General features: G+C 34.0%; 2 protein-coding genes across 3 annotated transcripts in view; both read right to left on the bottom strand.

The window, feature by feature from the left end:
* LOC145936700 (uncharacterized) overlaps positions 1 to 21,868 on the bottom strand; it is a 42,808-nt gene extending 20,940 nt beyond the window's left edge. Inside the window, exons 1-2 of one of the 2 annotated variants that reach the window (XM_083039152.1) lie at positions 21,551 to 21,868; positions 20,174 to 21,068 (exon numbers count right to left, since the gene is read on the bottom strand). In XM_083039152.1, coding sequence (XP_082895278.1) covers positions 20,174 to 20,239 — 66 coding nt within the window. In that variant the 5' untranslated portion in view covers positions 20,240 to 21,068; positions 21,551 to 21,868. Of the gene's footprint in view, positions 1 to 20,173; positions 21,198 to 21,550 lie in introns of those variants that run through there. The other variant, XM_083039154.1, reaches the window with a different exon arrangement.
* Alpha-man-ia (alpha-Mannosidase class I a) overlaps positions 1 to 27,995 on the bottom strand; it is a 466,863-nt gene that overhangs the window by 143,209 nt on the left and 295,659 nt on the right. The window lies entirely within an intron of this gene.

Genomic DNA, 27,995 nt, shown 5'->3' on the forward strand with positions numbered 1-27,995 from the left:
GCAAGGGGTGGCGCGCTCTTGGGTGAAGTGGCGGACCGACGAGTGGCGTCGGGACTTGCGTCGTGGCCTTTGTACTAGCGATGGTAGACGAGGGTTGAAACAGCGACGAGTTGAAGCGCACTTCGACGTACGTACGGAACACGATTTTACGGCACTCACGAGGGATGCTCGGAACGCCCTCGATAATCCCACGAGCGCCCTTGATCTGCTTGATCCACTACTGTTTCTATTCTGCCGCTCTATCGTCACGAGATGTTTAAAAGTAATCCTGACAAATTTCGATACGCGATGATATCTCTTGGTATATTTTTAGCAATATATACTCTTGAATGTGTGCAATTTAATGGTAAGCCGAAATAGCGAACGAGACTTTGAGGTCTCAAAAGTAACCGATATGCATACTTAACGATCGCGCCGTGTTATATATTTAGCGCGGTAGTAGAAGCTCGCGAGAGCTGTAGCGGCACTTTTTAACATTGCTTGTGCGGAAAGGTTACGAAAGTACTTGCTAACAAGTCCAAAGTTTCTACACGGATAAGGAAGCATGTGCTCGAGCGGGAATATACGTCCAGAATTAATAATGCGCCGCTGAAGCTTTATCCATATAATACGCGGCTAAGTACGGCAGGTGCGCGACTCACCGCGTATATTTAGGTTAGTTGAGCCAGCATTACCACCAGAACATCACTGGTGCACTCACATCGTCGGTACCATATTACGCATTAATATCTTAAATTTTTGCGTGTTGTCAATTACTTATATATAAAAAGTTTCGCGATAATCGGATGGCGATTTCAAATATTTTGAAAGAGCTCGTTGAATCCAGTAAACAATCATTTTTGACAGTACATTAGTAATTTTTTATTATTATATTCTCTGCTAACGCGCTTTTTTATTAACATTTTTTATTAACAGCAAAATATTCATTTTCTATGTAACATAGGATCTCTATTTTTCTTTAATAAAATTCAAGTAGTCTTTTTAAACTAAAACGTAAATCTAAAGCACTTTTTTTATCTCATCCCCCATTGTAAAGAAAATTAAATAATTTGCTTTAGATTTATGTTTTAGTTTAAAAAGACTACTTGAATTTTATTAAAGAAAAATAGAGATCCTATATGTTACATAGAAAATAAGATTCATCATATGAGAAATTTTTTTGAAAAACAATATTTTGAGAATATACAATTTAAATAAATTGTATATTCTCAAAATATTGTTTTTCAAAAAAATTTCTCATATGATGAATACGAGATAATGCTGCTTCTTATCATAATTATGTCGCGATATCACGTTACTGACTGCAGCGAAGATAGTATGTCATCGGTGGTAACAAGATCACTATGCAATGCTAAACATAAATTACTTAACATAGAACGTAGAGTAATTTCAACTATTTCATCTTTTCGTCCGTAGTAAATCGATTGTCCTACTTGAACAACGAATTGTTCACTTGCTATCCTGATGTAAATTTTGATTATCTGCTGTAGACAAAGATGAAAGTGTAAAATCGAATATTCGTGGAGATTATTTCCGCATTTTGCATCCAGGAACATAAAACGCGGTATATGCAGAAAAAAAGGATGCTTTAATTTTAATGCATGCTTTAATCAAACAGAGAGCGAAGTTCGTAACCGATGACGATGATTACTCAGTGTCACGCGCAATATTAAATTAGCCATCATTTTACCATCGCGTTGCAACCGATGAGAGTGCATATTGACGGATAACAATGAGGAAGAAAATCAATGTACTTTACAATGGAGTTGTGCATAACAGTATTCGATTCCGAAATCAAAACATCAAATAAAAAAGTCTAAAATAATCATTATATCAATTGATTTTCAATCACCGTGTGAAATCAACTTAAATTATAAACTTTATATCATAGTTTATTTATATTAGAGTCAAAGTCTCTCTATATCTTTCTATGATTCAAATAATCATACAGGAAGCGTGAAAAATACTTTTTATTTGCAGATTAAGCATTTTCAGATTGAACGCATCATATCTAGATATTTATTTATGTATTATGTTGGTTCTGAGAAAAATCAGCAAATGAGAAAAAATGTGTTACGTTCTACTAATTTTATATTTTATTTTAGTGAATCTCAAATAGCTGTCGAACTGTTCGATAATAAAATTATCGATTCTTTTTTCAACCAACAGTAATATTTAAACACAATTCGACTGTGTTTAAAAATGCTGAATCCAGAAGTGGAAAGTATCGTTTTCACTTTCTGTACATTAAAATAACTGATTCTAAGATTGGTAGCATTATTCTTAAAATATAATATTGTGACTATCAGATATTGGTTTATAAACTACGTAGTTAGAAGTTTTATCAAATTCATTAAAAAAACCGAAAAAGATCGATGAGTTGTATAAAAAAATAACTTATATAATAACAGAAAATTATAAAATATTTTTAATAAATTTTAGGGGGAATATTGTTCCTTTTCTAAAAAAGGCGTGTTATATCGATAGTCGAAAGTCTCGAAGTGATTGTTGCCTCTTTTCCGTGATGTTGACTGCGGCTGTCTCGAATGCTATTGTGCGTTATGTTCATACCATCGAGCGGCTGTCATCGCGAAGGTTAACAGTTTTGACAGTTGTTTAAAATAAAATTAAATAAAATTAAATAAAATCTTTAAATCTTTAATCTTTATTATTACTCTGCCATGAGCATAAAATAATAAATACGAGTCAAAAATAATAAAAAATAACACGCAATTTATATATCATAATTTTATTATTCATAAAGTAAGAATATAGATAGATTAAGTAGTACGAGTTAACAATTTTTCACTACGTTTAGCCTTTTCGTCGCGCAATTATTTAATCATTAACATAAAATTTATAAATGCGAGTTAAAAACAATAAAAAATAACACGCACTTTATATATCGTAATTTTATTATGCGCAAAGTAGGAATTTAGATAAATTAAGTAGTACGAGTCAACAATTTCTCACTGCGTTTAGCTTTTTCGTCGCGCAATCATTTCATTATTAACATAAAATCATAAATGCGAGTCAAAAATAATAAAAAATAACACGCACTTTATATATCATAATTTTATTATGCGCAAAGTAAGAATGGAAATAGATTAAGTAGTACGAGTCAACAATTTCTCATACGGTTAGCCTTTTCGTCGCGCAATCACTCAGCTATTAGTATAAAATCATTAATGCAAATCAAAAACAATAAAAAATTATATGCACTTTATATATCATAATTTTATTATACGCAAAGTAAGAATATAGATAGATTAAGTAGTACGAGTCAACAATTTCTAACTACGGTTAGCCTTTTCGTCGCGCAATCACTTAATCATTAACATAAAATCATAAATGCGAGTCAAAAACAATAAAAAATAGCACGCACTTTATATATCATAATTTTATTATGCGCAAAGTAAGAATGTAGATAGATTAAGTAGTACGAGTCAACAATTTCTCATACGGTTAGCCTTTTCGTCGCGCAATCACTCATTACAAGGCAACAATCACTTCGAAACTTTCGACTATTGATATAACACGACTTTTTTAGAAAAGGAATGGCGCGCGCACAGCGCGTGCTTGTGTTGTCTAGTATTATATAAGCTGTGTATGTGTGTTTAAAGAACAATCAAATATTTATTATTGCTTAAAAGTACTTTTCTCACATATAAATAAAAACAATAAGCACAATATAAAATGATTATATTAATTAATTGATCAATGCGACTAGCTTTTCATTAGAATTAGATTAATGAAGCTTTGTTTTGGAACTAGTTCATTGCCGTTTGTACAGAGATAATCAATGGAGACGTACGGCATGCTAATTAATGAAGACGCGAGAAACGAATGGCACACGGGAGAATACAATGTATCCACTGCTTCTTCTTCTTGCATATAATTCAGAGAGTTATTATCAAATATATTATAATAACTTTTATATGATAATAAAATCTGCTAGTAAAATCTTAAAATAAATTATTAGAAACTAAAATTGTAGTAAAGATTTCAATTAAAAATGAAAATATGTGTGTGTGTGTGTGTGTGTGTGTTTGTGTGTATAAATGCGGGAAAAAACCGATCTTGATGAAATGCATACTTTCTCCATTTTTTGCCAATCTACGATTGACAACAATCGAGAATAAAACGCGAAAACCACAAAAGATAAGTTAACAAGATAATAGTATAAATTGTTCGATTAGATAATTGTAATTTGTTAATCTATCGAAAAGCAAATGAAATGAAAAAGATCGGTTCTAATGAATAGAACTTAGAACCAAGCAAAAATTGATGAGATAGATATTAAAGAGACAATCGTATTCATGGTGCAGATACCAAGAATTCCAAGGAATTCCACAGAATAGGAAACTCAGAATTAGAGAGGTAGACATCGACGAGATCGTTCTTCCATAATGTTCTTTTATACGTGGTAATTCAAATCGCGTAAAATCATTATTAGATTCCCTCAGAAGAAGAATCTTCTTAGCAATTGAATTGAATATAAAACCGCATAAACATCTAATTGAATCGTGATCGTTTAACTTGTTTTATCTAATTAAAAATGTTTTCACTTTCCACGATTAATTCATAATTGAAAATATTGATTTTATATATTGAAAATACTGAATTTATTACACAATAGGAAAAACATTTTTTATTCAACCAAAAGTATTATAAAATTTTGCGAAATATTTTACGAAATATTTTCTATCTTTAACATTAATTTGATCTCCATTAAGAAAATGAGTTAATTACTGATAGATATACCTATATTTCATGAAAAGTTTCGCGATTAAAATAAACAAAAATAAAATAATTCTAACTATTTTTCAATATTCTTTAATTAATTAATTAATCAATTTTTCGAAAATATTTTTTGTATATGTATAAGTATCTTGTGTACTTTTACTGAAATAATTAATTCAAATTAATTTAAAAAAAAATTAAATTAATGTTCAAGATAATAAACTTAAAATTTCTTCTCACAGTTCGAAGTTTCTAATTCCAAATAAGTTATATTTTTTCATTTTCATTAATATGTAATAACTGAATTATTTCTATTAAGAAATATGCAATAACTGAACAAAGATCGAAAAAAATTAACTCGTCGGAAAAGTAACGCGTACATATAAAGAAAATATAATGGAAATAAAAGAGAGAGAGACACGGTAATTTATAAGAATATACATACAGAAAAGAGGAAAGTTTTAATCAGCATATTCTTTTCATATACCACGGAAGGAAAGGTAAGATAATTAACATTTTAATTCAATGAGTTCGTTTGAGTTCTATTTCTCGTAAAAAGATTTCAACAAAACAAAAAAATATAGTAACTTTGATAAAGAATAAATTTCTTGCTAGTATCGTTCTCTATATGTATACTAGAGTTCCCATTTCTTTTTCATTTATCCTCATTTTTCATTAATATTTTAATTTCTATACTGTTTTTATTACATTTTTGTTATTGACATTAATATATTCATAATATAAGAAACTTTTTTGTTTTCTCATTAAAAGTTTTCTTTTTCTCAAGTGATATTTTCAATTATATCATTGCTTATGATAAAACGCGCAATTTTTATTTACCGAATAATTTCTATATAAATATGAGATTTATTTTTATTGTTCGTAATATCTAGAGATATCAACTTGAATTCATATAAAAGAAGTTATAAAATACTGCGCAGATTCTTCTTCGAAGATCTTTTCAACTTTTACTCATTTCGACTCGTACAAAGAGAAATGTAAAATTGCAAGATTAGTAAAACTTAATTAAACAAGATGCAGCGTCGTGCAAGATTTTGCATAATGCAGGTAGAGTAAACGCACTTGTTATGAAAGTAGGAAAACAAATCGCTAACGCTGGAAACCCTAGTTTTCTCTAGCTTCTCGAGGTGCCTGTGAATTTTAATACAACCCGCGAGTCTCCTCTGTACTTAACAAACTTGGCCGCAGAATAATTTCTAAGTACTTCAAGCAGCTTCTCGTTTTTGAATTAATAGGCGATCGCGGCGCGATGCATCTTTAAATATTTATTGCTCTCGAGTACAGCGCTTGAGCTTAATGCGAAAGCTCACGAAATGAGTACGACGTGCGCGAAATAAATTTTTTTGCCCGTTTTTATTATTATGTATGCACTCCGGACGGGTGTTTATTCGATGTACAATGTGAACGTGACTATCCATCTCGGAGCGCAATTTCTTGCTTAGCGCGTTCGTTCATTCATTCGTTCATTCGTTCATTCGTTCGCTCATTCGCTCGTTCCGTATTTGCTCCCATGGTGAAGAAAAATGCGAGTGTCGCATTTGCACGTTAAATCGGATAAAACGAGCGCTCGATTTACCACGCAAGTAATGCACCATTTCAGTCATTTTGCGACACATCCTCGTTACACTATTCTAGTAAGATGTATAAAATTGTTACATTTTCATTGAAAAATTTTTAGATGAATAATTTAATAAATATTTGCTCTCTTTATTTGTTGCGTCAAAATTAAATATGTTTTTTATTTTACATATTTTATTAAGGAATTATGACGTTTCTTTAAAAGAATTTAGAATTTATTTACACTGAATCCGCAATTACTATCGAGACAACTAATGAAGAAAGTACAAGATAGAAACGTGCAATTTTACGTACTGTGCAGTCAACCTAATAATACCAACGAGTTAATTTTGAGTCTCTTTAATTACGACATCGTCGATGCTCTCGGAAAGTTGGACGAGTAAATATAGAGATGGCTAAACGCGACAAGTTCGACAGACGGATAGTGCAGCTTAACATTTTCTTTTCGTTATGTAAACTAGTTGACTCTCCTATATAGTTCTAGAAACGAAGCGCTGCGTTGTAAAGCATCGTTTCTCTCTCGTTAGAAAGAAGAAAATGGAGTAAGATAAAGGATGGCGCGTGGAAAGAGCAGCTTTTATCCCGTGAGAATATTTTTCACTACATAGTACAGTGCGTTGCTCTCACGAGAGAATCGTTGTCTTCGTAAGATATTCTTACGTCTTTGCATGAACTTTACTCGATAAAAGACTCCCTAATCAAATTTCGCGCATAATGCATATTTTCATTATATAAACAATGAATTACAAAAAAAGTTATAGAAAATCTAGCAATAGATTCGAAATATTTTCAATAAAAACTGCATAATATAATATTACAGAGAAAGAGTTTATTTAAATAATATTTAAATAGTATATGTGTTTTGTTAGATTTTCATAATGTGTGTGTGTGTGTAGATTTTTTTATTAATTATTAAAAATAGATTAGTCATGAATATGTTAAAGAACAAAAGATGCAGGTATAAAAGGTTTTTATACATTTTGTGACGCAAGTAATTTAAATAATCTATGTTGCAGCTAAATTGAGATAAAATAGATTCTATTATATATTAATGCTTAAAATAGGTTTTATTATAGAATTATCTATAACTTTTTTTTATATATTATATTATGTATATATATTTATATAAATGTTTCATTATATATTTTTATCTCATTTTCTTCTCTAGTTATAAATGCTGTACGGTATATATAATTTACGGTTAAAAGCTTTTTTCGACAGTTAAAGTGCTGCAAAAACCACCGAATATTATGTCGCTTTGCGCATTACTCCAATCTATTAAACATGTATGTGATATAATATGATTGATAATATTATGTCTCAATATTATTCTCCCATGAATAAACTATTTAATTGGATAAAATCTATACAATTACGTGAACGCTACATTGGAGTTTGGCCCTGATAGAATACCCAAGGAAGACGTAATGACCTTGCGATCAGTGACCCGATTCTCAGTACAAAGATATGAAGCCGCGATGCTTTGGGGCTTCGGTGGCCCACTTCTCGAACTTGGCGAGGCGATAGGGCAGTTTGGTCTGCATCGACAATAGACTGGTGGAAAAGCTGACATTGTTGCGAGGAACAATGAGATTGAACAATCCTGCCCGATAAAAGTTCCGTTTTGATACATATGTCAAACTACCAAGCCATTTATTATCAGTGTATGTTCAGTAAAAATAAATGCAAATGTCGGTATTCTGATGTCAGATGTTATTTCAGAAAATAAAATTAAATGCCAAGACAAAGAGGAAATCTATCTCTCACAATCCTATCATCTATTTTACTTTTTCATTGTATATATATATCTTTTCTTTATAAAAATATTTATATTTACATCAAATATGCTAAATTTTGCTTATTGTTAGTTAAAAGAGCCTATTTCGTAATAAATATGCCTATTTCATAATAAATATTATAAAATGCAATTTAATTAATTTTATGTATATGCGTAATATGATTAAATGTCAAGAATAAAAATAAAAGCGACTATCAACAAAGGACTCTATTTCTATCGCTAAGAATCAAGCGTATTGAAATTAATCGTGACGAAATTGTCATCTGGTTTCGATGAAAGCCGGTTTAAATGACGAATCGCTCACAAGACGATGCTGATTGCACGAGGCTGTCTGCACGAGAATGCAGTGCAAGTGATTCGCGGAACGATCGATCGCGCCGCATATATTCTCCTGCCAATACGTCGATAAATCATCTTGACAGGACGAGAGAAAAGTTTTTAGGGAAGACGGAGGAACCATCACACACACACATAGTGTGGTCTCCGACGAACAAAAACTGTTCGGATTTGCCGCCAAACTCGCTGGTATGCGACTCTGACCGTTTTTTTTTTCTTTAGGACTTTATTTAAAAAAAAAGAACGAAAGGAAAGCGTTGAATCTCAAATATCGCGATTGCGATAATTCTGCGCAAACATAATTTACATTTTGACATATTTCAAATATCCCAAATATATGTTCAAATGTATCATTCGTAATACCAGATTCGGCAAATATTAATTCAGGTAATTTCGTTAATTGTCATTGTACGCATTCCAGTGTAATTTTTGCCGATGTAACTGCAATATAATCCGTTTCATCATATAGCGCATTTTAATATAATCGCGATAATGAGCGAAAATTTTGCGGAATAAAAGACGTAACGTAAAGCAATTCGTTAATGCGTATGAAAGAGATAAATTGGGCAAACAATCAGACATTCCTTTGGGCTTGAGCGATTATTTCGAAAGAGAAGATGTAAAAACTCGCTCTCAAATCAACCCGAAAAAGATCCCAATGAAAGTTCTGCCGGTGAACTTTCATTACGTACGTCGTAACTCTTTTCCCGTTACTGTTGGTTACCTCTATTCCGTCTTCGCGAGAACATGGAAAGTATGATTGGAAAAGTTCGCAAGGTGAAGCCGAGTATTCCCGTCGATTTTGAACAGAATCCCACGCATACGATTAATCGGTGACTTTAAGCAGCCGTAAATCTTCGAGGGGGACAACTCTTTTAATGAGTCGCTGATGGTCTGATCTAAAATGCCGATGAAAGTAAGGAGTTCCGTAAGTTAAAGAAGTACTTTTTGCCAAGTTTAATCACTAGTTTTAGTCATGATTATCAAAAATGGCTCTGCCGACCAACAGCTTGTCAGTTACCGAATCGTTAATCTTTTGGACATTTGCAAAGTATTGCTCGTGTAAAGCCATTAATCTTTGAATATATCTCTTTCACATGTTGCTAACAAATGAACTAAGAGTGATAAATGATAGTAGAACGAAGATTCTACTAACAGGTGATAACAAGAGAAAAAGAAACTCATAATTATAAAGATAACTGTATAAAAAAGATACAATGCTAATAAAAATTTTAAAAAGATAATAATTAAAAAGATAAAAATTAAAAAAGGCATCATCATTTTCGAAAAATATTTTTTTGCTATATATTATATAGTAGTAAAGCTATTTCTTCGTTCTTTAGACTATGAGAAATTATGTTTCCTTGCTTGCGAGTATATATAGAGCGTATACAACGTGCCAAAGACACAGTGTCCGCGCAGTATGATCAAGATAAAGACTAGCGATCTGTTTACGATCTACTTTTACGTTTCTCAGATAGTACGCATGTAGCTTTCGTTATACGACATGAATGGCAATTCGCTTCTGAACAGATCATTCAAGTCGCTCGCGTATCTCGCTGACCGAGCGAGCGATGCATATCGCTGTCGCGTTTTATGCTGCACGTGCAGAATATCAGGTGTAAGAACAAGTTTGGATCATCGTCGACGATAGTCGCGGGATTTTCGACCGTTTGCATTCTGCGATTTTCTCGGTGATAGTATTTGGCACGCGCGCGCAGAATGTAAAAATCTCAGGACATCAATAACAAAGAACATAGAGAAATTGCAAAATCACACACTGACGTTGCAGTCTTCACGATGCTTTCAGAACAGACTGGATCCGCTCGAATGTATAAAACGTATGTATATGTCATTTATTTAAAAAAAGTTTTAAAGATTTTTCGTGTAACTTTTTTAATTTTATCACTAGAAAATATGACAGAATGCGGATAGCGCAGTTTATCTTTTTTTAACACATTTTGATACGTCGAATGTCATGAGAAAATAAAGCATAAAGCTTATCGTCATCTTATCTAACATTGGCGTTACTTGCCACGGCTTATCTCTCATATGTTATGGGAGCATCGAAAAGCCTTATCTATGGCTCAGCTCACAGCGGTGTGGTACGAATACTTTACGTTTGTACGACACGTACACTGTCGAGTTTGCAAATGACAGTTGCGAACGTGGATCGGCTGTGCAAACAACGCACGGGATTTGAACGACGCGACGACGGCGAACGCGCAAAATCAACCCGCGCATCCGAGACGTGAGATAGCGGAATATATTACGTGATAATCCACGTTGACCTTTCGCCAATAGCTTACGATGTATCGCTATTTAGCGCGATCGCTGGCAAAGATCAAACAGTCAAACAAAACGATAATTTTGTTGTTGATGATTACGCGATAATAGTCGTCACGTGGCGATCAAATCGCATCAGCTGATTTTATACAAATTTTTAAAAAATAAAAAAAATTATCAAAAAAGTGAAATGATACAATTTTTCTAGATTTATTAATTTAACGTACCTACAATAATCAAAAATAAAATTTTTTTTCCAGAAAGAATAGGCGTGTAAGCATATTTTCATCGCACTATAAAAAAGACACGACAGAATTACTTTTTTTACACTGTAACACGTGTGTGATCTAAATTATATCAAATTATGTTTTCCGAGCAACCTGCAGGTCAGCAAGTTTTAGCGCTGTCGCGATAAAATTCTCGCTACTCTCATAAACTCTTCATCATTGGTTTACGCGAACAAGTAGCGATGATGTTGCGAGCATAAAAAGTTTTTCACAGCTGAGACATTTTATTCGGGTTATACTTTGTCCGTACAAACGCCTCACGGGCCTGCCCATTATTTTTTCAACCGTGCTAATACCTCGTCCGCAAGGTCCAGGTCGGACCCTGACGTGACATTTCACCACTGCGACGCCCCAGGCGCGGCTTGGGTTTCCGCGACGCTTTTACTCTCTTTATTCTCTTACGCGACAGTTTACTCGCTTTCCCAAAACAGCCAACCGTCGCGCATTTCTCTTCCTTGATTGCAGCTATCGAGGTAACTCCTTGCATAATGCATATCGGTCTAACACGAAGAGATGGAGAGAGGAGAGAGGGATAGAGCGAAAAATGGAGTGTGAGAGAGAGAGAAAATCAGAGAAGCGGCTAGTAGTATATATAAAAGGCGCGCGCCACGTTGTACAAGAGCGCAATTTAAATTTTCGGATCGCAACGGGAACTTTTTCAATGTATATATACTTTTAAAAGCACCCTGGGTCCTGTTGTCCTGCTCCGCATAATGCAAAGTGACTTCGTATCATTCCCGCCACCGTTTTACCGCTACCGCGGACTATCTGCCGGCTCGTGAAATCGTATATGAGAGCGGAATATGCACGATGGGATCGCGTAACGTTGCGTCGCTTCGGGGTCACCATTTAGCGCGTGATATTTTTCTTTTTCCCGTCACGAGAAAACACGACCGTTAGATTTACGATATTTTCCCTTCCGTCCGATTTTGCCGCTCTCTGCAATTTTATGCTTTTTTTCCGCGGGCGGATTCGGTGAAAGGTTTTACGGAACCGATTTGCGCATTAGACTTTCATATTCGCCACGCGCAAGTATATGTCCTGGTTCTCTTCTTTCTCCCATTTTCCGTCGTGAATACATAGAGATAGCTAGCTCGAAAAAAAAAAACAATCTATAAATGCCGAATTACAATTGCTCGAGTTTTTAAATATAAGCGACACGCATTTTCCAAAACACGTATCGCATTAGAAGTTCGAGGAACGAAATAAGAATCAATCAATTTGCCTCTCAAATTACAATGTTCAATCTATGTATATATTCTCTCAGAGATTTTCAAGTTGACTAAAAATGTTACGCGTTACGAACAAAGACAATTTTTCTTCATGAATCAATGTACGAAAGCAGACGAGAGTTGATAAAATCGCGAGACAGATGAGAGAATTGTCGCTTTAATCGATTGTCAAAATCTACTGTGCTATGATCGATAATCGCAAAATATGCATACGAATATGAATAATGTTGGATAATTTATTCATAAAATCGTAAAATTATTAATTACAACTCATTTTAATTTAATTATAATTCGCAATTATGAACATGAGGAAAAAGGATATAATACCAACGAAATTGAATAAATAAATTGGCATTCCATTTTGATTAACATTCATCAAAACCATTGAAATTCTAGAACATTATGTCCGATTATAATAAATATCTCGATAACTATCGTTGCCAGCAAGTAAGTTAAACCTAATAAATCTACATTGTAACAGTAATACAAAAATATATTGCTTTCAAAGACAAACAAATCATTTACTGTTTTATCTTTCTCTAATTATAAATATATTTTAAGTTCCAATTTAACTCTTGTTATACACACAACGATATATTGATAATGTAAATAAATTAATGATAATAACGTACGAAAACTACTTCGCTGAGTATGTTTGATTACATAAGTATATTTAATTATCTCCGCGCAAAACTATTAAAAAGAAAAAAGTCTGTTTAAATCAATTGATGAAATTTTATTGAAACAAATTCGTAAATATGATATTTTCCGCAACGTAACAGCGTAATATTCGACAATGTAATATTGCGGATGCAAATATAAAAGCACGTGCGAATGTTTTGAAAATGAAAAATAATTCTTTGGATATGCACTTTTCAACGTGAATTTAATATCCGAAAATATACGGTTTTCCGCAAATAAGTATCTCGTTACTGCCGCGCTATAAATAAATCTGAACAGCCTTGGTCAATCTTCTTCGGGGTCGTCGGCTTCAACCGGCACCCTCGCGCGTCAGTAAAGTTTTTTCTTGACTATACTTGACTAAAATTACCCGTAAAAAAATCATGAACGGGACTTTCGATGAGAATCTCATGCGAATTATACAGTTGTTAGGCAAATAATACACGCTTCCCCAGAATCAACTTCGCTTGTGTAATATTAAACACTTATTATTATCAAAGATTTGTATCACACACAGAGAACTCGCATTTTGTTTCATGATTTTAGGGCAATAAAAAATAAGAGAAACTGATACAACACAGCGGAAGTTTAATTCTCGACACTATTCCTAGAATTTTTTGATTTCCGAAATCAATTAATATGTTTGCTAGGATAAAAATCCATCGAAAAATAAACGAGAATTAAACGAGATGTAAACTTTTATTTTATTTATACACATGTGTACTCCTAGAGTTTGATTCGACAAAATTCTTTAATTCATGTGTAATTAAAAAATAGTTTAACGCTCCAATAATTAAAATGTTATCTTTTTCCTTTCTTTTTCTCGCGTAAAAAACATATAAAAATAAAATTTCTCATAGTGCTGACAAACGAAAGGAATTAAATCAGATTCTGTACAAAAGGAACCAACGCGATATTTTGTTCCGTTGATTCATGATTCCTTTCTGTCGCTTTCTGTCGAGCACCATGATCGATTTAAGATTTAATAACCTGACAGACAGTCACCGTATAGAGGACAGTCGAGTGCCAAAGATCGAGTTTTGCCAGGACACGGTCGGAAAATTGCCGCGCTTGTTCGTTTTTCCAACCTATGTTTTCATTGAACCGAAAAACGAATATCTCATTTGCGTTTTTTTTCTTTTTTTTCGAATCAGTGCGTACTCGCGAATCAATCTACGGTGGATCAGCCTCGCACGAATTTATCTCTATTCGTGACAGAAAAAATATTTCGAGATTCTCGAAGAACTTCGTTCGATGACTTTGGTAACGAACGATTTTGACGACCGACTGCAGACAATCGTAATCATAAAGATAAAAAGCCATATAGTGTATATATAGTAATACTTTCCGTACAGAGAACTTTTAGCGCAATATATGTTACGTTATTAAAATGTCTTAATATAAGAATTCCTAAGTGATACGCAATGCAATAATAATAATAATATTTAATTGTCCGAAATAAAACGTGATAGAAATAATAGAAAAAATCCGTATATGAAACTCGAATTTATGAATGACTGCATTTTATCTTGTCGTAATAAAATATGCGAAATAAGATTTCAATACATACTAATTTCCGAAGAGACGAAGAAGATTTTTTCCCCGTAAATCCCAATGAAATCTCAGGATATCACAGGTTTTATCACAGAATGATGGGCAGTGTTCGATAAAATGTCCAAATGATTTTTCACTTGACACACAATAAATCGCACAATATGCAATCGTTGGTCGTTTTTCGTTGGTATATTAATCCGGGAGAATAATAATTCTGTCCTGTTCGTTTTTCGGTGAAACAATTGCAGCGATTGTCACGAGTGCTCGCTGATCGCGTTAAAATATATACGTGTGATGCGACACGGAGCGACGAAATATAGGATCAGCGACCTTCCAGTCTCTCTCTGTCGCGAGTTATTATATTATCTTTATCCGCGCGTTAAAGCGAGTCGCGTGGCATCTCGTTTTTCTTTCACGACGGGATAACGTCGACGAGCAAATCCTCGAAGGGTTTAGCGTGCGGCAAGCTTCGATCGTCGATAGACGGCACACGACGATCGTGCAGATTGCGATTCAAAAGGTCGCACGAAGCTGTTGCATGTCCCGAGCCGGCAAAAGTCGAGGTGCCACTTGCACGTCCTCGATCTGATCGGTCGGCGTCGCGTCAGTTCCGGAACTGGAACACGTTTTAGCGCGCGATTGTACTCGGGGACTGCCGGATTAATAGCGATAATTGCCAATAATCGATATTAAGATATATCGTATCTGATCGCGCGAACTAGATTGAAATCATATCTCGAACGAAAACGGTGGCGATAAACAAATTTCACGGTGACAACTGACCGGCACACGCTGTTACGTCACTCCTTTGTCTCTGTGTAATTCATTGGCCTTGATTCACGCGGATGACTGTACAAGATAATAATGAGAATATAAAGCTGTATCAGGCAATGATCCGTTTCGACGGCGATGTAAAATCGACGATCTTCTTCCTTGGATTAATTCAGCGAAAATCCTGTTTCTACGACGGTCGACTCGACTCGATCGCGATAATAGATGCTAAACGAGAAACGTTAGAGAAACGGAATTTTTTTTCGAAATCGCGCTATTAATAATCGAATCGTCCGCCGATTATTTATTCCTTTCACCAGACGTTTCTTCACCGAAAAAAACGCGCGACAGAGAGCGTAGGATAGGCAAACTATCGCGTCGCGTATAGAACACTGAAATTGAACGGAGTCTTCTTACACTTCGGAACACATTGCGCGCTCGCGAGGAATGTCAGGAACGCACGGAATGTCGCGGAACGACTCTCGTTGTGCCCGGTGTGGTCGGACGCTCAATTTTCCCTCAAACGATCATCATCGCCGATCTTCGCGTTCTCCACTCTCTCGCACTGCACTTAACAACAATATAACAGTAGCACTTGTCAAACTATATAATCGGTTGCGCACGGTTTCGCCTCTCTCTTCCTCGCGTTCCGCGGATGTACACGATAGGAAACCGTCGGGCGACGAATCAAAAAGTGAGACGAGATAACACGTGCGCACGCGATCGCCTTCGCTGGAGCACTGACGCGCGGTACCGAACCCCACGAGTGACTACGTACTTCGGCGGCTCCGTTCGCGAAACCGAATGGACCCGAGGAGTCACGAAGCACCCGTCCATCCGGCGCTTCGTAGGTGACCCGACGCCTCCTGACGACACTCCGATCTCGACCTCGGATCGGGATGGAGCGAGGTGAGAGATGTGTGATAGCTCGGAGGTAGGCGATCCTTCATCGCGGAAATAGATTCTACTACATATTAATTGTGACAATCGCGTGCAATTACACGCAATTTGCTTATACATGCAGTTCGGAATGTTCGAAGCACGATCCGTCTAACGCTTCAAAGCATTCTCTCTAGCGGCATTTCCGGGATGCCACGTTAATAACAATAATATATATGCTACGTCGCAAGAATTTTCGATTAGAGATAGTATGCAATTGATTTGAAGATAGAAGTTTGATAGCGTATCATTGATATAATATTGAGAAATGTCATACATTGAGAGAGAATTTTCTCTTAGAAATTTACCCTGAAAATCATGGTAATCGTGGGACAATATGGTATGGAAAGAATTTTATGAGAATTTCTCTGATTAATATTTATTACAATAAAAATAATACCTATCACACTAAAAATATAAAACATGTTTGATTAATTTTACTAAACTGCATAATAAAATTAATCAAACATATTTTATATTTTATTGTAATAGATATTATTTTTATTGTAATAAATATTAATCAGAGAAATTCTCATAAAATTCTTTCCATACTACATTGTCCCAAGATTACCATGATTTTCAGGGTAAATTCTAAGAGAAAATTCTCTCTGTGTAAAAATTTAAGAAAATGAAAGTAAATGATGTAAGTTAGAGATAATTAAACCTTTGCGCTTTTTATATCAGTAAAATGTAGATTAATTTTATTAATGTTTAATATTATTGTTACGATAATAATATTCGAAATATTCGCCATGATATTAAAGGGGAATCTTTGATCTACATCGAGAAACTGAAACGATAATTACAGCATTCCGAATCTGTTCCTTGCGTTGCGCAACGTCTTCATGCACGATAGTCGTCAATTATGTCGGTCGTTGCATGAGCCTCGCGTTGGATTAAAACGAGCATGGCTGGATGCGTGATAGAAATCATTTTCACGCCGGGCTAAAGATTTTCGTGCCACATCGGGATCGCAAGTTCTCGTCTATAGTTTCGGTAACGTAACAAAAGGGAAAACGTATGTATGATGCGTGCATCAAACTCACTTGGATTCATCAGAATTAACTTCTCAGCCTGCCGAACTTGGATCTAATAACGAAGCGCACGCGAGCCTATTTAATAACTATCACGATTATATCTTCATTAAGGGACCGTCCGAGCGTCGAAATATATCGTCACGTGTTTATTTTTCCTCGTTAATTCGGCTGTACAAGTTTACGTTATAAATGTTCAGTGTTATATACATGCTATCTAGGTTATAAATGTTTACACATGTTCGTTATATTAATAATAGTATGGAAACGTTATCATTTTAATCGAGTGTTTCTATCTTCCTTTACAGAGAACGAGGTTCCACCTCGTAACAGTTAAAACATGACAGTTTTGTCCTCGTTATAAAATACCCATGTTACATTAAACGAATGTATATTGATTGTCATACACGCAATTATATATATATATATATATATATATATATATTAAATTTATATCCATCGTATTTATTCCATTCGTATCTCGATCTAACAGCCTAGCACATTCATTAAGATTTTCATTTTAATGCATTCATTGAACTCATTGTGAAAAATTTCTCTTCGTATCTTACGAAGTATATAGTGTGTAGAAATATGTATATCTCGAATATTCTTTATGAATCTCGCATTCGTTCACTTTTAATCTATCGTTGAAATTTCTCTAGAATTCTCGCGCGTATATGTGCGCCAAAAAGATTCGAGTAAAATTTTATTACGTGCGATATAAATCCCGTTTCGCGTTGGCATTCGGCAATATTAGAGACTCGCAAATGATTTTTTTTCTGCGTTTTCTACTAATACTTATTTTCTGCGACGAGAGAATTTAATTATCCGCAACTCTCTCTGATCGTGTAAAACACGTGAAAAAGGATAAACAGCTGGTTAACATTGTGCATATTAATGCTCAAGTGATGCCTAAGAAAGTGAAAGAGATGTACTTTTACGTTTCACAAACAAATCGTTTCCAAAAGAAAGAAATTTTTAAAAATGCCATTTTTTTAAATAAAAATTTCTATTAAAATTAGAGCAATGTCCAAAATTAAAGCAATATTAATTTGTACATCACATCATTCTCAACGATTTATCTCTTGTGGAATGTTGGTCAAATTAATGCAATATTAAAGACGCGCATATGATTTTTTTTCTACGTTTTCTACTAATATTTATTTTCTGCGACGAGAGAATTTAATTATCCGCAACTCTCTCTGATCGTGCAAAACACGTACAAAAAGATAAACAGCTGATTAAAATTGTGCATATTAATGCTCAAGTGATGCCTAAGAAAAGTAAAAGAGATGTACTTTTACGTTTCACAAACAAATCGTTTCCAAAAGAAAGAAATTTTTAAAAATGCCATTTTTTTAAATAAAAATTTCTATTAAAATTAGAGCAATGTCCAAAATTAAAGCAATATTAATTTGTACATCACATCATTCTCAACGATTTATCTCTTGTGGAATGTTGGTCAAATTAATGCAATATTAAAGACGCGCATATGATTTTTTTTCTACGTTTTCTACTAATATTTATTTTCTGCGACGAGAGAATTTAATTATCCGCAACTCTCTCTGATCGTGCAAAACACATAAAAAAAGATAAACAGCTGATTAAAATTGTGCATATTAATGCTCAAGTGATGCCTAAGAAAAGTAAAAGAGATGTACTTTTACGTTTCACAAACAAATCGTTTCCAAAAGAAAGAAATTTTTAAAAATGCCATTTTTTTAAATAAAAATTTCTATTAAAATCAGAGCAATGTCCAAAATTAAAGCAATATTAATTTGTACATCACATCATTCTCGACCATTTTATCTCTTGGAATGTTGGTCAAATTAATGCAATATTAAAGACGCGCATATGATTTTTTTTCTGCGTTTTCTACTAATATTTATTTTCTGCGACGAGAGAATTTAATTATCCGCAACTCTCTCTGATCGTGTAAAACACGTGAAAAAGGATAAACAGCTGGTTAACATTGTGCATATTAATGCTCAAGTGATGCCTAAGAAAGTGAAAGAGATGTACTTTTGCATTTCACAAGCAAATCGTTTCCAAAAAAAAAAGAAATTTTAAAGAATGCCATTTTTTTTAAATAAAATTTCAACTAAAATTAGAGCACGGTCCAAAATTAAAAAGCAATGTTCATTTATACATCACAATACTCTCAACGATTTATCCCTTAGAATGTTGGTCAAATTAATGTAATATTAGAGACTCGCATATGATTCTTTTTCTCTGCGTTTTCTAGTAAGACTTATTTTCTGCGACGAGAGAATATCCGCAACTCTCTCTGATCGTGTAAAACACGTGAAAAAGGATAAACAGCTGATTAAAATTGTGCACATTAATGCTCAAGTGTAAGAAAAGTGAAAGAGCTGTGTATGTACTTTTGCGTTTCATAAGCAAATCGTTTAAAAAAAAGAAGAAATGTTAAAAAATGCCATTGTTTAAAATAAAAATTTCTACTAAAATTAGAACAATGTCTAAAATTAACGCAATATTAATTTGTACATCACAATACCCTCAACAAGTTATCCCTTGGAATGCTGGTCAAATTAATGTTTACTAATTTATTGTTAAGTGGATCATTAATTGCATTTAATGCGCAACAATTCTACTTTTTAATCTGTATTTTATAAGATAAAAAATAAATTCTGTGCATTTTGTTGCAATTTAAAATTTTACGCGTTAGCATGTCAGGTAATTATTTCTATATTCATCATTGCATAACGCAAAACGATGAAAAAATATATATGAATACATCTCACTTTTGATGCATATTTTTAAAATAATCTTTTGTCACATAATCAATAATTATTTTTCAGTATGTATGTGTACCCGTAAAAGAGAGACATTTATTGTTAAACAATCAAATCAACTAAATAACCAAATTAATCATAATCGTTATAGACTCACATTTGTTGTCTTGATGTTTCTTTCTCGTTGTTCCGAAACTTTGATTGTCGATGATCCATAATCCATTGCAGAAGTAATTGAAGCAGTCTTAATTGAGTCTCAATTATATTATCACAATATGTAAAATTTGGCACACGATACTTTTGTGTTTCGACATTCCCGATGTACATTTATTTATTAATTACTTTGAAAAAAAGAAAAAAAAAACACTCGCGACACATATGTTTTTTCTGATTCATTGCAATGTATTTTCGATTGAACATCGATATTATATTTCATAGTATATTTGCGATATACTTTTAATCACGTTAAGTACTTTCGACGATATTTATGCACGGCGATCCATTCGTCAAATTCCATTGTTTGTATCACATTATCCATTATCTCACTTGCAGTACATTCGTATTAGAATACGATGTATAATTCTCGCCCGATACTTTTTTCGACACTCCCGAACTCCCCGTATATTATTCGCCATGATTGCCATTCGAGGATCAACGAACGCGAAAATGTGCCAGCAGTTTATATTCGCAACACTCACGTAATAATACGAACGCGATGATTGTGACGTAAAATATTTCACGCGTCAACGGCGAGAGATGTTCGTCGAAGAAAGAAGACGCTCAGCGAGAAGACTAAATGCGTCGATTTACGCGACTTAACCTCAAACGAGAAATCACGACGATTACCCGATACTTCTCTCGGCACATCCGAAATTCAACTACTCACGATAGAGCGACGAGCACGAGCTCGCGACTCTCCCCACCACCATAATTTCAGGAATCATCCTCGTCGAGTGGCTGTACTTTTTTTCCAAGTATTTGCTCCGTGCTCGGATAAAGAAAAATATCCTAGTACCTTACATACTGCCTATCTTCGCGTCGAGTTAACTTTTCTGAAACGTTGTAAACGCAATATTTTATATTTCTTAAATAAGCGAAAGCGAATGTTATATGCGAACATATCGTGTATTGAATAAAATATATGTACGAATATCGACGGTAAATACATCAAATAGAGTATTACGTAACGTTTCTCATAATGCAATAGCAATTAATAACTGATTATCAACCGGCGAAGCATATATACATATATAATAATTAGCTGCGCCAACGAATATTCGATATATCAAAAGTGGAAAATTACCCAGCTTTATTTTTTCTCCCGATGATCCAGAAAAACCGCCGTACTTTCCGCGTCGAAAGTAAAAATACGCGAATAATGTGTGTACAAAAGAAGAGTGGAAATCGCAGTAGAAAGGCACGCGCAATCGTAATTTAATACATTATATTTTCGCGATCTTTCCACGCGAGAGCGAATCTTCTTCAACGAATATCTTCGCTAACCGCGATTAAATATCGATCGCTTGTCATTTACCTGTATATTCTCGACGCGACACGACGACAGGATCGGCTCGTACATATATATCTTTCACACCGCACTCCCGAAATTCGCCGTCTACGCGTCATGGCGGCCATTTGGCGACAACGAAAGCTCGAACGTATTAAAGTGGCGCATTCGTTAAAGCGTCCTGCGTGAAATCTCGACGCGGCGTCGCCTTTTAATCCCGTCCCACGCGTCCATTAAACGGAGATTAGCATTATTCGCGAGAAACTTAATCGGATAACCATGATGGTCCGATATTTTTCCCGCGAGACACTCGGAATTTAATAGCGCGCGACGTTAATTACTCGGCGACCGGCGACGCACTGTAGGGGTTCACATATTAATCGTCACGGCGTTACGTCACCAAGTCTCGAAGAAGCGGCTGATCGCGTCGCGCGTCTTTGGGTCCATCCGCATTGTCCGAAATATTATTGTCATTTAATTGAAAAATCTCATAATTTGTTATAATCGAAGTAAGTTGTCCACTTTAATAATAAAATTTCACTCCTTTCGCGGCGATTAATATTCTACGACTGAAAAATACGCGTGCGAAAAATTCGAAAAAAAAGGGCGATTTACATGTCGCTTGTTAGGGGTGCGAGTCGCTCACAGGCCTGTCAACTGTTCGTTAAATTTCAATGTTGGCACGACTTTATGTTCATCGATCATGGTTCTAATAAATACGTAGTTCGATCGAAGGATAATTGTTAGTCAATATCGCGCGTATTTCGCTGTTCGTGTACGCAATTATTTTGATAGACAAGTGAAATTCGGGAGTGTGTGTTTAATAGACTGTTTTATATTACGTATGACATAAGGTATTTATATGTTTATGTATATTCCACACTCTCTCGTCTCTCAATTCCGGAAATCGTTCGGCGACTTTCTCGACATTTTTTTTTTTAGAAATACATTTATCGATATGTAATGTCCGCGACAATAAAGAAAGCATTTATTTATATCGCGCAGAATATTAAATACGTATCGAACGTGAAATATTGTTCGTGATTTTTTCGCGATGATTATCGACGCGTCCTCCATTCCTCTCTCGATATATATCGAATCTCGAAATTATCGAGTCTCGAAACTCGAAGGTGTCAATAACTAACAAGAAGTTTGTTGATAAGCAGTTGGCAGACTTGTGAGCATTCGCGAGTGACGTATGAGTTCCTCTAGACATTTTCGCGCATTTTTCCAGTCGTATAACGGTTATATGTTGTGAAAGTACGCGAGAAGTGATATTTATTGCCAGAATGGAATCTCGGACACTTATCTCGATTCAGTGGTGACTATTAGAACTTTGAGTCGATCAAACGATAGACAATCGCATGTATACGCGTACGATAAAAAACATACGTAAAATTGCATGAACGGAAAGTGTAAAATTACACAGTAATATAGAAATGCATTTCCATGATTTATTGTGTAATTTTACAATTGCTGTTTAAGTGCGTATTCTCTTACAGTGCGCGATCAAAATGCTTTATCGAGATTTTGCGACAAAAGTCCTGACATATAAACTCGTAAAGTGTTTTCGCCGAACGGTAATCGTGAGTGTGGTTGAGAGTTTCGAGAATATCGAGCACAAAATGTCGGATGATTATCGTGAATATGTGTATATAAAAGTAAATATGTTTTCAAAGTGTAATATTAGATTGCGTATCGTTTCAATTTACGCGCGTGATCGTAATCGAGTGCTTTTTCGCGATTCATCTGCACGAAAGTAAATCCTTTCCATGAAGTTTTGAAGCGAATTGGAATTGGCATCGATTGTGAATGGCGAGCGTGTATGCAGCAAATACGTGCAGTCGGTGAGTACAAAAAAAAATATTCTATATAAAAAATCAATATAATCTTTTATCTCATTTTTGGGTAAACATATAACGGAATGCTGCCGAGACAATCTCAAGCGTCAGCACTTTGAGGGATTTAAATTATATCTCGTTTATTCGAGGCCTGTGTGATCGTTTAGGAAAAGAAAAAGACTGTCAAAAGCTATTTATGAGTTCTCCGGACGAGATTACAAAAATCCGGATGACCGAATGTATACGTTTGCGGATTTACATTTTCATTAAAGCCCTGATTGCAATCGCGGTCTTTCCGAGCGTTGAAAATCTGTCGCCGTGTAATAAAGCACTCGGGGAAACTCTTTCTTTTTCTTTTTCTTTTTTTTTTTTACGAACCGCCAACACATTCCAACTTTGATCTTCTTTCGAGCAACGACTTTATTCGTCATCTTTCTCCCTCGCTTCCCTGACCATCGACTTCGTTCTCTCGCACGAGCATTTCCCCAAACCTGTTCCTCCTCGAACGCGAACGCTCGTAAAAAATACAATATTTTCCTTTCATTTGATCCGGCAACTTCGTCCCCCACCCTCGGTCTCTCTTTCTCTTCGTGTCTGTTCGCCTCTTTGTGTGCCTGGCGGGATCTGTAAGTTTAATTCGAACGCGGAAGTCCAGACGCGAGTCCGCGCCACAACCGCTCTCGCTCTGGGCGACTTGATTGCTTTGTCCTCTGAGACTCTAATATGAATTACAAACCTGCTCCTTGACTCCTCCACTCTCGTTCCCTCACCCTTCCAGAGCCGTTATCTCATCGTATTTCCCTGCCGACTGCGCGTTCGCGTAGAGAACTGGGACGAATGTACAAATATGACATCTTGTTGCCAGAAACGCGCGTTAAGATAGAAGATGGACTATTTATGAGACCAACAATGTTATTTGTGTTGGATAACAATATTAATTTTTAATTTAATGCAGATAAATTCAGTCGCGTAAAGGGAATAAACATTTACTAACAGCAAATTCTAGTCTAGAAGAAACTCATCTTTTCATTAGTAAATTCATTGGCAAAGTAAATTTATGAGGAAAAGTTATAAGCAAAAGTTTATCCAAATGTAATAAAATAATTATATATTTTTAACTTAAAAATATTTAACGAACCTAAAATTAATTATGTCAATATTGTGTGTGTGTGTATATATATGTATATATTTCAAAATATTTATGACTTGAAAGCGAAGAATATTACAAAAAACGGATTGCATTAATCTCAAAACAAAATTGCAAATAAGATAAAAATATATCTTCGTGATCGATACTTACAGTTTTGCAATGCAATCGTAATTTGCAGTGTACACGCTACATTGAAGTGATAAAAAACTTCCTGACACATTCGAATGCCCCTTTTACGATTCTCGCAAACGCATCTCCGGATGCAAGCAATAAAAAGAACGTATTACTCGCAATGATCGCATTTCTACAGACGAAGACGTAAGAATAAAAAAAAAAAAAAAAAAAAACAACGCACGTTCAAGCAATGAAAGTCTTTACGTTCAATTTTTATAAACTCATCGTTCTTTACGAATATTTAGCAGCGCGAAAGTTCTTAATATTTCTCCAATAAAAAGTCTATAAACTTAAAAAATTGACTATTAGAGTGAAGGTATCAATTGATAGCGGTACATACAAGCATCGTTGATATGAGGAAAAATTAATAGAAATTTAAGACAGTCATTATTTTCGAAATTTTTATTCTTGTCTTCTACGGGACATTGAAATTTATAGGAATCGTTGCAGAGGCTAAAAGAAATCTGATATTCCTATATCAAACTTTCATAGGATCTGCGGAAAATCTATTTAGGATGGAACAGAGGAACCCCTTCATAGATATACGATTACGATGTGAAAGAAACGGATATGTAAAATAGGCGGCGTAGTAAACGAAAATCTATAGAAATATGGAACTATGAAATCGCTATTTTCTACTTTCTAGTATTTTCAGTGATGAATCGTTACGAGGACAAAAATGTTCACTGATGTTTCAGGATTTATATGATTGAAATTCCTGTTTAGAGAATAGCAAGTTTTTACCGAGAAAATATATATCAAACAATTGTTGTGCAATCTCGAGTAAAAATGTTCATTTACAACGCAATCGTTTGTAATATTTGTGAATAGATTTTCTAACATCTTAATTTTAAAGTGAAAAATAATCATTATAATTAATAATCTTGCCTCTTATATTTTCATAAATAAATTGCAGCATTAAATAATATTTATGATAGTAATTGAAATAAAAGAGAGCAGTTAGTTAGAATATTTTTCTTTCAATGCAAATATATATAAATATATTTTTTTATATATTCATTCTACAGTCTAATCAATGCCTAATCAATTTGGGATTTGATCGAACGATTTATTAATACAAAAACGTAATACTGCTTGAATAGTATATATGTAATTTTTTTATTTAATAAATAATTTTAAAATTATGTCGAACATAATTTTATTAGACATACTGTAGATTTTTTGAAAGTAAAGACACAACTTTAATATATGTATACGGATTTAAGGAATTTCATCGGATATACTTTGTCAGACGCACAATACATTTTCTTAATTTGATGTGAATCGGTTTTACAAATTCATGTGTTGTGTGTGTGCAAAATATCTGTCGAATACAATTTGAAAATTCATCTCTTCGCACGGACGGTTCATGATGTAGGCGGAATCGTACTTTGAATGCTTTTAGGATTTGTTCAGTTATACGGCGAGAAATCAATAACTAATCGCATTTATCGCAAGCCGGTCTTGCATATCGCGAGAAACAATCATGCGAGTAAATAAATACATACAATTGTTTCTATGCGTCATATTATTAGTAAATCGCATGTGTGTACAAACATACATACAAATATTCTGTCAAATATTTTGTTGCAGTTTTTATCCTTGTATATACACTGCGCGTGTACGTACATATTGATTTACTGAACCGCACATGCACTACAAACTATTATATACATGTATACAATACAGGTTCAATTTTTAATATAAATTATACACTTTTACATAAATGTTATAATTCTTTAAACTATTCAATTTTCTAAAAAATTAAAAATTCTTATAATATTGAGACAGTTTTTATAAAATGTAATGTTTTTAAATCTCTCAAATATTAAGTTCTTCATATTATCTCGAACAACTTGCTATTCTTCAACTGACAATGAATATAATAAGAATATTTTTAAAAATGAATTAATGGAATTATATCATAAAAATATATAAAAATTTAAGTATAGCATGTATATAGCTAAATTTTGACATACTAGAACACACTAACATATATCACGGAATTTGGTCGATCGTATGTTTAGCACGAAACCTTTTGATTACTACATGAGTTGCGTCGTGTGCGGAAGCGCAATATTCGTATCACGTTCGTGAACCTGACGAGTAAAGTGGTTTACCTAAACGTACAGATTCAAGCGTGTCACGAAAATTTTCTGTCGGGTGAAAAACTTGCTGAGCACACGTGTCCCTTCGTATCCGAAATGTAAAAGTCCAAATTCGCACAAATTGTTCGCCGCTGCTTTTAAGCTGTGGTCAGAACCGAGGGTCTAATTAACGCACAATTAACTTAAACAAAAAATTGTATCATAATCTTGGAAACAATTAGCTTCGTTTTTACCAGAGTGTTAAAAGATCTGAGGCAATAGATAATTGAGTGAGTGGACGCGATAATGGGTGAAATAAGGTGGTATATGATCTCATTGAGATCTCATCGAGATAATTGAAGGGAAGTTCGTGAGAAAATACTATTACTGATCATAATGGGTTTTAATATCACCGCATATCGCGATATTAAAAATTTTAAATATATATAGTAAGAATATTCATAATATAGTAAGAAAATACATGTATATATTTTCATAATATTTTTTAGTGTCGTAGTTAAAAAATCCATAGCATATTTATATAATATATACATATAATCAATGATATAGTTGTATATATAATAAGATATCTATATAACTTATGAGAATTTTATATAATACACGCGAATTTATCAAGAGTTGTCTCAAAGAGTATCAAGCATTGCTGTCTGATGATGGCCTGCATGAAACTTTTATTTTCCACGAATACCGTGCAACAATGTGAGGGAGGGTTCTTTGTAAGATCGTTTGCTCACAAAGGTAGCAGAGAGCACAATATGGACTCTCTAAGTTCTGTAAGATACGTTAGAATAGCGGTTCCAAGGACCTCCTTCGACGAGATGTTTGTATACGTCGAAAATGTTGATAAAATTCGATACAGATAAGATCAAATTTACGCTTATTATATTAACAATATTATGAGTGTGCCAAGAAAAATTTTAATTTACGATTTGTAATAGTATTTTATTTCAATCAATATCTTAATATTTCGCTAGTCTCTAATTCAATAATTTTCACGAATAATATTTTCTCAAAATTATCAAATTTTTCTGATAAACTACTAATTTTCATGATAATTATTATATTATTATAGGTATATCTCTCTTATTTTTACTCAATAATCATTAAACTTTCTAGCAGCTCGAATTGTAAATGCAGAAACAGAAAAAATATGTAGATTACATAATATTGTTTTAAAAAAGAGCGATTATTTTTAAATT

This window comes from Prenolepis imparis, unplaced genomic scaffold, assembly GCF_030444845.1.
Source record: "Prenolepis imparis isolate NDT839.2.m4 unplaced genomic scaffold, iyPreImpa1.0 SCAF_5, whole genome shotgun sequence".
Classification (NCBI taxonomy): Eukaryota; Metazoa; Arthropoda; class Insecta; order Hymenoptera; family Formicidae; genus Prenolepis; species Prenolepis imparis.